Source organism: Chironomus tepperi, unplaced genomic scaffold, assembly GCF_022539635.2.
Source record: "Chironomus tepperi strain 1889 unplaced genomic scaffold, CSIRO-AGI_Ctep_v1 contig_163, whole genome shotgun sequence".
Lineage (NCBI taxonomy): Eukaryota > Metazoa > Arthropoda > Insecta > Diptera > Chironomidae > Chironomus > Chironomus tepperi.
This window is the reverse complement of record NW_027226285.1, coordinates 2,418,890-2,431,997: the sequence shown is the minus strand read 5'-3', so window position 1 is coordinate 2,431,997 and position 13,108 is coordinate 2,418,890. Positions and strand designations below refer to the sequence as shown.

The 13,108-nt window shown below is 28.0% G+C and overlaps 1 protein-coding gene across 5 annotated transcripts in view; it reads right to left on the bottom strand.

Annotated features, from left to right (window-relative positions):
- Positions 1 to 13,108, bottom strand: part of LOC139088442 (protein amalgam) — a 122,930-nt gene that overhangs the window by 53,010 nt on the left and 56,812 nt on the right. For all 5 annotated transcript variants that reach the window (XM_070637663.1, XM_070637662.1, XM_070637665.1 and 2 more), the window contains one exon: positions 10,528 to 11,303. In XM_070637663.1, coding sequence (XP_070493764.1) covers positions 10,528 to 10,672 — 145 coding nt within the window. In that variant the 5' untranslated portion in view covers positions 10,673 to 11,303. The remainder of the gene's footprint in view (positions 1 to 10,527; positions 11,304 to 13,108) is intronic.

Genomic DNA, 13,108 nt, shown 5'->3' with positions numbered 1-13,108 from the left:
AATTTCACCCATTGTAGGTACTCGTATTTTGCTTTTATCATTATTATTATTATTATTATTATATATTATAATGTGAATACATGAAATCTCCCTTGAGGTAAAGAAAACTTATGTATGACTTGTAAACTCATGAGCATAGTTAGAAAATCTTTCCCAGTTCACAGAAAATAAATTTCAGCTTCTCATTTTATGTCAAATGATAAAATTATGCTTTGATAAATGCTTTCCTTATTTATTCTGAATGCTATATGAATGAAAGCTGCAATCTTTTTATTGATTATGAAAAACTGAAGAAATAGTCTCGACAGAATCTCTAAGAGGCCGTTCACTTATTATATAACGCGAAATATTAACATTTTAAACCCCCCTCTCCAAAATTTTGAACATAAAAAATGCACCTTATGTCATTGAACTGCACTCATTTGAAATTTTAAAATTTTGGGCTTACAAACATGTCTATTAAGTTAATTATTCCAAAATGAATATCGTTTAACACCTCACCTTTACCAAAAGTCATCAGCAACCAATTAGTCTTTAAGGGGGTTTATTATCTTATACAGTGACAAAATAATATGAAAATCTCAACAATTAAGCATGCTAAAGAGGAATCATAAACAACTCTGTGGTGTTCCGCAATGCTTAACTTGAACAATTACAATATCAAGCATTTATCTACATGGTTACATATCCTACAGACATAGAAAAGTTCAAATAACTTTCCTTCCCATATCTTTGGTTTAACAACAAAATTATATATGTAAAGAAATAAAATTTTCATGTATGCATGTTATACCTTTTTGCTCTCTTCTCCTCCCTAATTTTATTTCAAATTATATATCTATCTGTCCATCTATCTCAATAATGTTTGCCTTTGAATCTGTCATCATCTAGAAAATGAAATTCTTTATTACTAGGAACATGAGTTTACAGTTTAACTCATGTGTAAGTTTTTGAAGGGAGTTATAAAAAAAACTTTTCATGTTTCCTTTTCAATGAATGTCAGATAGACCTATCTTAATTGCTAATAATACTTTTTATAGCTTGTCGAAGATAGTTTTCATTTACAACCAATTTTGATATAACTCTGATTTTGATATTTTATGTCACGTAAATAAGTACTCCTTTTTGAGATGGGCTCATATTTTTCGTTTGTTTCCTTTTTCCTTTTTAGTGTCTTAACAAATAAGTTTATTATGATAGAATGTATACAACAGAATACTATGTAGACTGATGAAAGTGAAAGGTATGAAACGAAAATCCTTTATCTAAACATTTGTAGTCCTACTCTTTGTATTGAAAAGCAAAAAGAACGTTGTAAAATTTTTCATCAAAATCTCGCTCTTTGATAATAAAAAAATCGCATAGGATTTTTTTTATGATTTTATCCACCTTTCATGTACAGGTGGCTAACTTGCTCGAGGATGAAAAAAGATTGAAAAGGACCAAAGTAAAAAAAAATTGACCTTTGATGAGCCCATAAAAATTTTGATTTATCATCAAATCTATACTGCATCTCTAGATTTCATCTCATATTACCGTAGCCGCAACAAACGAAATATGCCTGAGTATTACAACATGACATTAACTTATAAAGTTAAAAGATGTTGAGTAGTCAAACGTCAAAAATGAAAATTAATGTTCTGTCAACTTCTTCTTCATAAAATTGTTGGATATTACATGAATCATGAATGTCTTGAAGAAATATAGCTTTATGTTACATGATAGAAAATGTTTAGGTTTGCTCAGCTATCTTATAAACATTGTTTTCACTCAAATTATTTAGTTAATAAATTTTTATGTATTCACTAAATTTTAATATCTTCATTAATTTATGAAATTTCAAGTGACAAGTAAAACCTTAAGATATTCAATAATTCCTTAATCGAATTTAAACTTTTTAAGGTTTAGCAAGTAACAGGAGATAATCTTAAAATAAGCTTATGTTCTCAGATAATTTCTATAATTTATTATTCTACAAAATTCATTCATAAATTTCAATCTTCAATATACAATAAAAGTAGAAGCAACAAAAGGTCGAACAACAAATCAATCAAAAAAGTTCGAAAAGCAGCAAACAAAAAACCATCCAATGTGGAAAAAGGGCAGAAAAGGGAAAAATCAAAAATGAGAAAAAATAGAAAAAAGCCTGTAAACAAATTGCTAGCGAACTTCGATGTTTGTGTAATTAAGGAAACAGCAACAAAGAAGAGAGTTTGACTGAAAGTTTATGCTCAACTGATAACACAATTAAACTTCTTTACTTAACTCTTTTTCTACTTGTTATTCCATTCATTTTGCCCTTTTTTTGTTAATTTTTTTTTTCTTGAGAAGTTGTTGATTATAGACAATAAACATCTCTTTCTGAAGTCAATGATAAGAGCGCATTTCATTAATATTATTAGACAAAGAAAACACTTCAAACTTAGAAAACCAATCAATTAAATAGTAAATTTTTAGCATTTATTTTATTTCTTGTTTCGTGATGCTGCTTACAACAATCGTAAAATACTGTTAAAAGATGGATGAAAAAAGGTTTCGTGCGATTGAAATAATTAGATAAATTAATGCAAAGTAAAAAGAAATTGACGCAAACTCTGTAATTTTAATATTCCGCAGCTATAAATTAACAGTAATTCATGAACTTTACCTGATATTAATGATCTCGATGGGAAAATTCCATTGCACCATCTAATGTCTCTAAAGGGTAAATACATAAAAATTGTTTTCTATTTCCATCTTTGCATTTTTTGTGGAGTGTTCCTAAAGGAATTTCATTATTTAATTACGGTAGGCATGAAAAAAAAAGTTTCAGAGAAATTTTACTCTTCCTTCCGCAGTTTCACCTTTATCATTATAAATCCCCATTGATACAGGCATAGTTGAAGCAACGAATTTGTTTGTTACTTGCGTTTTTGTATTTTTTTCTAACTGATTTAAGTAATTTCTTCATGCGAACGAAACTTAAAGGAGTGTAAAAACTTTCGACATGGCATGGAAAAAGTTTTAAAATTGTAAACACACAAAAGCATATTTTTTTATTCCTTAATGAAATTAATTTGAATACAAAAATGAGAAGATGTAAATAGGAAAAAGAAGATGAAGAATACAAAAAATGGATGAGAAAGAAGCAAAAAGCAGAAAAGAGATAAATTAAAATCCTTTTTTATTTAATTAATTTCTATTTAGTATGCCAAGGAGAAGAAAAATTTTTGTTGCTTCTGCTGTTGACTTGGTTCATTTTTTTTTTGTATTTATAAATTCGGTTTATTTGCATTAAGCTATACAAATATTGGTGAATTTTTTGGAAACGAAAACTGAATAAAAAATTAAAGATAGCTATCTCCAGATTTCAATTTAAACAAATTTCTGTCATCCTAAATTCGGAATTGATATTGGTACTCTTTAAAAGTAAACAAAAATAATTTCCTTATTATTGATAATAAAACGTGATTTATATCATTTGACATTTTCAACTTATCTGTTTATATCTTTATTAAATTATTAAAGTAAATTAATGGTAATGGTCACTTACTGGCAAAAAAAAAAATATATAATCAAATTTATCAATCAATTGTTTAACGGAAAGTTCATCAAATTGATATTGATTTAGAGACTATATAATGTCACGAAGAATGTGATATCTTTCGAAATTTTATGCTGGGAAATATTTACATTATTCACTGAACTGTTCAGTACACAAATAAGAAAGGAGAAAACCCCAAAGAGAATGAAAAAATTTCTCGTGAAAGCAAAAAACACACGAAATCGAGATGTTAAACTTTAAGTCAATTTATGCTACTCGCTTCTTTTTTTCGTGCCTTTCTTTCTGTTCAAAATCAATATGAAATTAAATTATGTAAATTTTCCAAATTCTCTCTTTCGTCTCTTTCCTATTTCTTTCAAAATCTATGGTACACAATATAAGGAAGAAATGTATACATTTATATCTCATTTTTTTTTTCTTTCCTTATTCTGTTCTTTCTCCTGACGATGAATTGAGGATGCTGTGGGCCCCAAAAGTATGAATACAAGATTAACAATGAGGCACAATTTCTTGCTTACTCGAAAAAGGCTGCCATTGATGAAGATGCGGCTCCCATTGCCATATATGTATGCATATAAAAATATAAAATGTATGGTTGTATACAAAGCAATCAAGATGCTCGAAGGCAATTTCCCTTTTGCTCCGTTGGGCTAAAAAAAAAAATTCAAAGAAAAATTCACGCATTTTCAAAAATAAATAAATTGTGAATGTACGAAATTCATTTGGGTATATGGCAAGAGGATAAAACAGAGGCATGCGATATTGATATGCGTGAAAATTTGACAGATTTTTTTTTGGGCACAATTTCTCGCAATTTCATTGCAGCACATCCCTTTTCATTTTACTTTTTAGACATTTTTAGACCTGAATAATCAATTGAACTACTGACTTTTTCTTTACTAATACGTTATTTTTACCTTGCGTTGTGAATTTTTACCAATTTGGACTATTTTACATTGAATTAAAAATTCATTTAAATGAGATGAAATTTGTCAGGCAACTAAATTTTAATTTTATTATTTCAATTCATAATCCAAAAAATATGTCAAAATATTAAAAGCTTTTATTCAACAGATCTGTGAAAAATTTCAACTTTCTCATCCAACGGCTGATATAAAATTTGTTTATGTGCAAAAAATCAAATGTCCTTGAGGAAAATTCAATTTTCCGAAGAAAAAAATATTCAGTATGTATAACTGAAATGTGCAAAAAAAGGTTCGAATTTGTGACACAAAATAAATAAAGAGCACGTGAATTTTGAAATAGAAACGTATGGATGATTGACAGATTACGAAATGAAATTTTATCTAGTGAGCAACATATTTTTTTTATTTACATCATAAACAAAATAAAGCGGATTGAATATCATTCTTGACATTTAAAATATACACTTTAAGATTGATTTAAAAAATCAAACTATTACCTATATAAGCTTTATTCGTCCTTTAATATCTTATTTTAATATAATTTTTTCAAATTCATCTTGTATTCCATACACGAATCTCTTGCTATTTGAAATCGACCCCCTTCAATCTATCTATTCAAAGAGTGCCATTTCGACTTCAAAGTACATTCACTCCAAATACCATCAACCATCACAAAATATAGATTTTATTTTAACAGACTGAACTGAATAACTCCAGTCCCAAAGGATCACTTTCAATTTCGACTACTAGTTACGCACTGCAGAGTGTATATGTCCTATTTTCGTATGATTCTAATAAAATGGTATAAAAATTATACAAAAGTAGCAGCCATTGGGAATTGTGAAAAAGAGCACAAGTAGCAGAGAATTGAAAGTTTATAAGGGGGGATGGTTAAAAATATTGAATGGAGTATGAATTTTATTACTTCACCATCTGGACTTTCCATTCAATTGTAAAGTAGAGAATTTTATTTGAAATTGTAGCATGCCAATGTTCGCTCTATTTTGAATAAATTTAGCATCTCTTCTTTTTATTTCTCTCTCAAATCAATAAAGATTTTATCGAATTGAAAATAGAAAATTTACATTTAAATGTCATTTGGATATTGAATATATCGATGGTCATTTACAAGTTTTTGTATATGTGTGAATTTTCTCTAACGATACTCAATGATTTTTATTGAGAATAATTCACATAATTTCAACATGAGACTTTCTTCCTTGATTGTCTAATGGATTTTCACAAAAAATAACATTTACCAATTCTATTTAACTAATCTGAAGCAAAATAGAAATAAAATAAAATTTTGAATAACATGACATTGCTGATTACTCCCTATCGAAATTTGAATATGGAAATCTTGCTCATATTCTGATTTGATTGAAAATTTCCAAATGTTCAGTAACATCAAAATATTCAATTTAGCAGAAAATTCTTTTGTCAATTTTTGTATTTTTTTTTTTTATTTTACATTTTCAACTGGAACGAAAAGATTTCTGAATGAACCTTCCGTTGACTTTATTAAGCTAGTACATAACAATAGAATGAAAAGTTTCCATTATGAAAATTTCTGCAATTTGCAAATCCACAGCACGAAAAGCGATAATGAAAAGTTAAAACAACTCGCAAAATAAGTTTGGAAATCCTTTTCATTTTCTGCTTTCCCCTCATAATATTCATGAACACTGATTTCTTTCGCTTTTAAAATACAGAAGAACACAAAAGGCAGAAGAAGGTAAAACTTTAAATTGCAAAATTGAGAATGAACTGAAAAGAGAGAAAATTGTAAAACTATTTAAATGAATTCAAAATGACTTGGTAAGTTTTCAATTTTAAAAAAATTCTTGCTACTTTTTTTTATTCCTTATTGTTTCACAAATGTTTATAGAAAGTCTTAAGCTCTTCTGTTTCTGTGGGAAAAAGAAGAACAAAAAGGATGCTGATTTTATTTTATCTAAGCCATTTTACGAAGAAAATAAATGGTTTTTTATGTGACAATGTCTACAAGTAAATTATTGAAAGATTTAAGATTTTTAATATTATGAAAATTATTTCACAATTAGTTAGACACTTTATATTCTGAACAATAAAACTACTATAACAAGTTTAACTTTGATTCGAAATTATCACAAGTTAATTGAACAATCAAGACACGTTAACTTCTAACTATATCCCACTTCACCTTACATCTCATTACATAATCAGCAAACACTTCTTACTCTACCCAAAATCAAATAAAAATTAAGCAGTGAAAATAACACAAAACTGAGGAAAAAAAAACCTTTTTTTGTTGTTGTGCCTTTTCCGCCTTTTTTGTGTTAATTTGAATTTTATTACCTTCCATAAACTCCTGTGTGAGAAGAGGCAAAAAAAGTACAGAAAGAGTATTAAATTATTCCAATTAATTGAGTGCCATGAGTTTTCATACTCCACTCTTCCTAACTAAACAGTCCCCCCCTTTTTACAGATTCATGATGTTGATGAGATCTGGATGAAAGTTTTTTCATACTGATGAAAGGAAATTATCATAACAATACACTGCAATCAAGAACAAAACTGTTGAAAAAAAAATTTGATGAAGGTTGAAGAGTTAAACGTAATTTTATGTTAAGACTAATTTTTATCAATGAATTAATATTGAGATAATATTTTTTACTTTATATTTTATAATTAACAAAAATAACGTAAAATAGAATGCATACAAACAACATTTCTACGAAGTCACATTCCGTGTTTAATAACATCATACCAATAATCCTTAGAACCTTAATAATTGACCATTCAATTCGTATACACAAATATAAAAAATATTTTCATTTACTCTGTTTTGCCTTATTCCAATATAATTTGGTCCTTTCTCCGGCTATTCAGTATTGAAATAACCAAAAAATTGTATAAAGGAGAAAATTGTTGCCATTTTGTTTTGTGAAAATCCTATAACACACAAATTCACAGTAAAAACAAATTACTTAAATGCCTTTAGGGGTCATTCGATCATTAAGTAGCACTCTTGGAGTTGGGTTAATTTTTTTTACACCTCAAACCATGAAAACGAAATTTTGTTACCAAGGAGGTTGATAAAAAGCTAATTTGTCGCGTTACGTGATAAGTGATTGAACCCTTAAAAGAAAAAAAGAAAAGTATTCGAAACGAATAAGGAAAATGTAATAGAAAAGAGGCATAATTGAATAAATTAGACATTTTTATGAACGTTTGACACCCTCACGCTATAATTATAGTTATAAATATGTATTTCCATACATATTCCACTTCATTATGATCCCTTTCCTATGTAATTTTTACTTTCTTTCTCTGTTCATCCTTCGTTCAATGGCATTTTGCCGATAAAATATATCTGTTTATGATCCCTTATTTCTCTTTCGGATTGTATTATATTAATATAGCAGCAATTGCTATTATAGCCGGAAAAAACTAATGAATTGTGTGTTACTTTTGCTATGCAATATCTTCATTATTTTGGGATTAACGAGAACAATAAATAATTTTTTCTCCTCTCATTTTATTGCTATTATTATTCATGCCATTAAATTGAAGACAAATTTATACTGGAATTAGAAATATAATATTTTTCAGCTTGTGTGCTCTTTTTTCATGTAAATGGAAATCCGATGGTCTAATAAAAAAAATTGACGGATTCATTGAGCGCCTAACAGAAAAACACGTTCACAGTATAAATTTCTCATGTCTGCTTATGAAACAAACTTTTTTCATTATGCTTTTGTGTTTACTAATCGCTCATCATTCTATTGCAGATATTTTAATAGGAGGAAAATTTTCCTTTAAATCGCCCTAACTCCCAACTCATACTCATCATTTGTTCTCGTCATTAACCAATTTTCTCTTTTTTTTCTATGATGCGACAAAAAGGAACAAAAAAAATTTCCTCTCCACTCACAAAACTTTTCTTTCTTTTCAAACCGGATATTTTCATCGCAAACACAGAACTTTTAATTTTCATTGTTCATAAAAAAAGAAAAAGAAAATGGATTCAATGAGCGATTAAAAAAATTGCTTGCCTTAAGAGTCTATTTCCTTTCAAGCTACATACCTTTTCCACTTCTTAGATTTACCACATTGTACTCGATCTACGTTTTATATATACGTTATTATTGTTTGCTTATTATACAATGAAGACGACAGGAAAATCGATAACGTTAGACGTTGCATGAAAACGAATGAAATGAACGAAAGAAATAGAAAGCGTTGAACAAGTAAGGTAATGTGTATTGGATGGATATCGTGCAAATGACAGAAAGCTAAGCTTCAAGCGATTCCAAATGAGATAACATCATAATGTAATTGCGGCCCAAATAAGTAAGATGACTATGAGTGATTATAATTATTATGAGAAATTAAATCAATATTTTCGTAGGGATTATCACACATTTTAAATCATCACTTTAATTTAAAAATGATTTCACTCACAGCTCAAGTTCTCGTTGATTATAAATTATGTCAATTTTTAAAATAAATGGGAAATTCAATATTAAAAGGAAATCAAATCGTAAGGTAAAAAAAAAATAAAAAAGCATTTAATTGATAATGACATCAATTCAATTCACTTTAGTTTGTGATAAGTAGCAATATTCATTTTTCTCCTCCTCATTCTATTGTATTAGCAAACAAAAGAAGAAAATGTTTCTCATTCTTTTGCCTCTTTTCTGCTATCTCGCCAGTATTATCTGTCGATAAATTTTCATTTTTACTCCACAAATGCTTTTTATTGCTTTCCATTCCTTTTCATTTATTTCATTTATTTTTCTATATCTCTCCTCTATGCCAACCATCATTGTGTTTGTGTTTATCTATTGTTATTGGACTTTGAGCTCAACCAAAGTTGATTTAATTTTTTTACACCGGTCAGCAATGGAATGTGTTTTCCTTTCCTTTTGTCCACACTTATAATGGAATAAAAATTCGTTTTTAATTAATTTTATGTTCATCTAGAATCATAAAATGTTCGTTTGAATCCTAAATGTATCGCATGAGAATGTGAATATTATTTCATTTAAGGGGTTCTTAATGTGGGTGCTGTCGTATTCTATATTGAGATGTACATGACTATAAAATTTTTCGAACTATAAGATAGAATTCATTTAATTATTTTTTCTCTAATTATTATATTGGATTTAAACTATACCAATTGAAGCTATATTTTGATGTTTGATAATCAAAAAATTTCTATATTTTTATTATTTCCGTTTCTTTTTCAAAATAGATTTATATTCTACTTATTCACCCATTCATATATTTTTTATGAATATACATAATTTTTATGTAGGGCCCCACAAGAGAATTAACGTTTATTTATCACGGACTGTAGTTAATGAAAATTGAATTTTTTTTTCCTCTTTTTTATTTATTTTGTTTTATTCGTCAACTTCCCATTAAATATCGTACCTCAATAAAATTATGGGATAAGTAATGAAATATGATAAGATAGTATAAAGTTATTTTTTACTGAGAGCTTATTTTTCTCTCCTTAAGTTTCTTTCTACCTTTCTAAATAAATGAAAATATGGCATTTTGAGTTGGTGTACACATCAAGGGATAAGCACAAATAAGCAACCATTTCATTGTTTTGTCCTAATTTAGTTTTACTGAACGAATAATATTCCTGTTAATATATTATGATTTTGTTGCTACATCCAAAATCTTCTTAATTAAAATTAAGGAACATTAGAGGATATACATGTATAACAGTAACGCATCCCTTGTCGTAACCACACCATAAAAAGTTAAAAGTCGTAAGGATAAAATGCGAAGCTAGTTAGTTGTGGGTTTTTGAGGTTAGCATTCTTTTTATTTTACTTTCTTCATTTCTGCAAGGTTAGAGACCCCTCGTCGTAGCTTTATGTCTACTTAATGTAATTTAAAGGCTAATTAAAGTTGAAATATTATCGCTCATTTGAACTTATTTCATTTAAAAGTTTCTCGCTTTTCATCTTACTTTTTATTTTCCAATTTTCTTTCGCAACTTTTTTTTTTATTTACCCGAGTAGAAGTAAGGTAATAAAAAATTCTTTTAATACTCACCACTTTGAATGAGACCAAATGATATAAATACGATTAAAGCGTTGAGTAAAACCATTGATTTAAAGATGTTTGAGAATTGTAAGTGAAACTTTCTGTTGTGGGTGCTCTGCGGGAGCTGTAAATTATTTCGTTTTATGTTTGCCATTTTTCCCTGTGACCTACACAACTTTACACTTATTTTATTCTCCTCCTTTTTTTTCTCTTTCTTTTTTATTCTTCTGACAGATGAGAGAAGAAAAATTTATTAAAGCACTCTTGTAAATGTTCAGCGTTACAGAAATAGAAACTTTTCCTTGGATATATGAACGTATGTTCGGTAGATAGAGTTGTTGACTCCACTTTTTTCTTTATATTCTCAGTTTCTTTTATCAAAAACTTTCTTGCCGTCAACTTCTTTCAATTTACTTCTTTCATCTCTTTTTTACACTTTTTTGAATTTGAAGCTTACGAACATTAATCGCTCACTTACATGAGAATATTAAAGTTTCAGTAGAAAATTGTTTGCAACTTCAAATGAATCTTCACACTTTTTTCACTGCATGTAATTGAAAGCTCTCGTTTCGGTCTTTATATCTTTTTACACCACGAGAGTTCACAGAGTGTTTTATTGTTTTTGAAATCTTAATTATTCTCGCTTTTGTAAAATGTTTAATGAAAAAGCTATTGTTATATTTTTTGCTCTCGTTTTCTGCTCAATTATACACGTTTATTATAAATACAAATGTTGAACACTTTACTCTTTAACTGCTGCTTCAGTTGTGTTTGTTTATATGCACCTGAAAATAGAAAAAGAAGAAAAGAAAATATTCGTTAATTAGAGCGAATAATTTGGATATATATTAAATTAAGGAGAGTGCGAAAAAACTCAATTAAAGTTTGTGGCACTTTAATTTCAAACATAATTGATTTCATGAATATCAAAGTTTATGTTTCAAATTAATAAATTTGTTCCCCTATGAAAAAAAAACAAGAACGATTACTATGATGTTATGTAAATGTTTATAAATGCATGCATTAAATAATCAATAACGTCGATTCTCATTCATAAGCATTTCATTCATTGAAGCATAAAATTTCTTCCTATGGAAATGAAAGAAAATCAGGAAAGAGAGAAATGGATATTTTTTCATTCATAAAGTATAAGCAATTTGCAATTACAAAAGTCATAAAGTTTTCTAATGCAAACATTTACATTTGTGAAACATTATTGCTCCACAATAGTTGTTTTACTATTGACTATAAAAAGCGCTTTAGCACCCATTAAGGACAAAGGCAGTCGTTCAATTTCCATTCATACATGAATGAATCTAGAAAGACAATCAAAGGCAATTTATCTCACACTCATAAATATTACAGTATTACTGTAAATGAGTGATCGATATGAAAATATTTATCACTTCTCTTTCATTATTAAGAGGGTAATTAATATAGAAGTTATACGAAAAATTGATTTTGAACAAAGTTCTTAAGACCTTAATAATGTAGACAAAAAAAAAGTCTAATTTATTATTTCCTATAATCAGATGTTATGGTAAAACTTGTAATTAACTCAAGAACTCCTTTTGGAATTACCACCTTTTCATCATCATTATATGTATTATTATGACAAGAATGACTTTTTGGCACGTGGAAACATTTACTATTTCTCTTGTTTAATTATGTGGAATTACGCATAATGAAGAAAATTGTTTGTTTTCTTAATTCGTAGAACTCTATTTTCCGCAATCAAATGAATGTTTTTATGTTTACACTACTGAGAAATTGTTATTCAGGATAACTTATAAAACGTATTTTCAGTTGACGAAGTCGTAAAAAAAATTAAATTTTCTGAGTTTTCTCTAGTAAAAGGTCAAATTGAATCCCCTTTATCGTATTATTTCTTAAAAAAATTGTTGGAAAAATTTCAATACAAACGAAAAGGTGAAGCATAATGACAGAAGAAGGAACTAATTGAAAGAAATAATTTTCATATTCACATGATTTATGATAATTGCTCATGGCAGTGACGATATTTCAACTCTTTCATCTATTTTTGTTTTTCTTCCTCATTTGCCTAGTTTTTATTGTTGTTAATATTAAATACGTTCTCACAAAACATATACCAACACGAATTGATGATTACATCTAGTTGGACATTAGGCACGCGTACAGGATAGCAAAATTAAAGCAAAGCACAATAGTGAATTCATAGCAGCCCATTACAATATCCGCACGTATGTACTATATTTATTCAGTAATATGTTCAAGAAGAAAACTTGACTTGAGCTCATTATTTAAATTGTGTAATGACATGCAATGGCAATTTCCGTCAAAATAAAAAGGCGGCTCGTAAAATTTTAATTACGTTATTACTTTTCAGTTTTTCGCTTCTGTTTTCTTTTTTTTCCTTTTTCTAAAGAGGAGTTAAATGTTTGCCTTAAAGGCGCATTTTATCAAGAGCTATAGACTTGATGGAAAAGGAGGAGAAATACTTTCTCCTTTTAATGTTTTACTACAGTTTGTAAATAAATAAATAAACAAACATTGACGTCTTTAAATTAAGTGAAAGAAGAGAAATTAGTTTGGAGAAAGGGAAAACTTT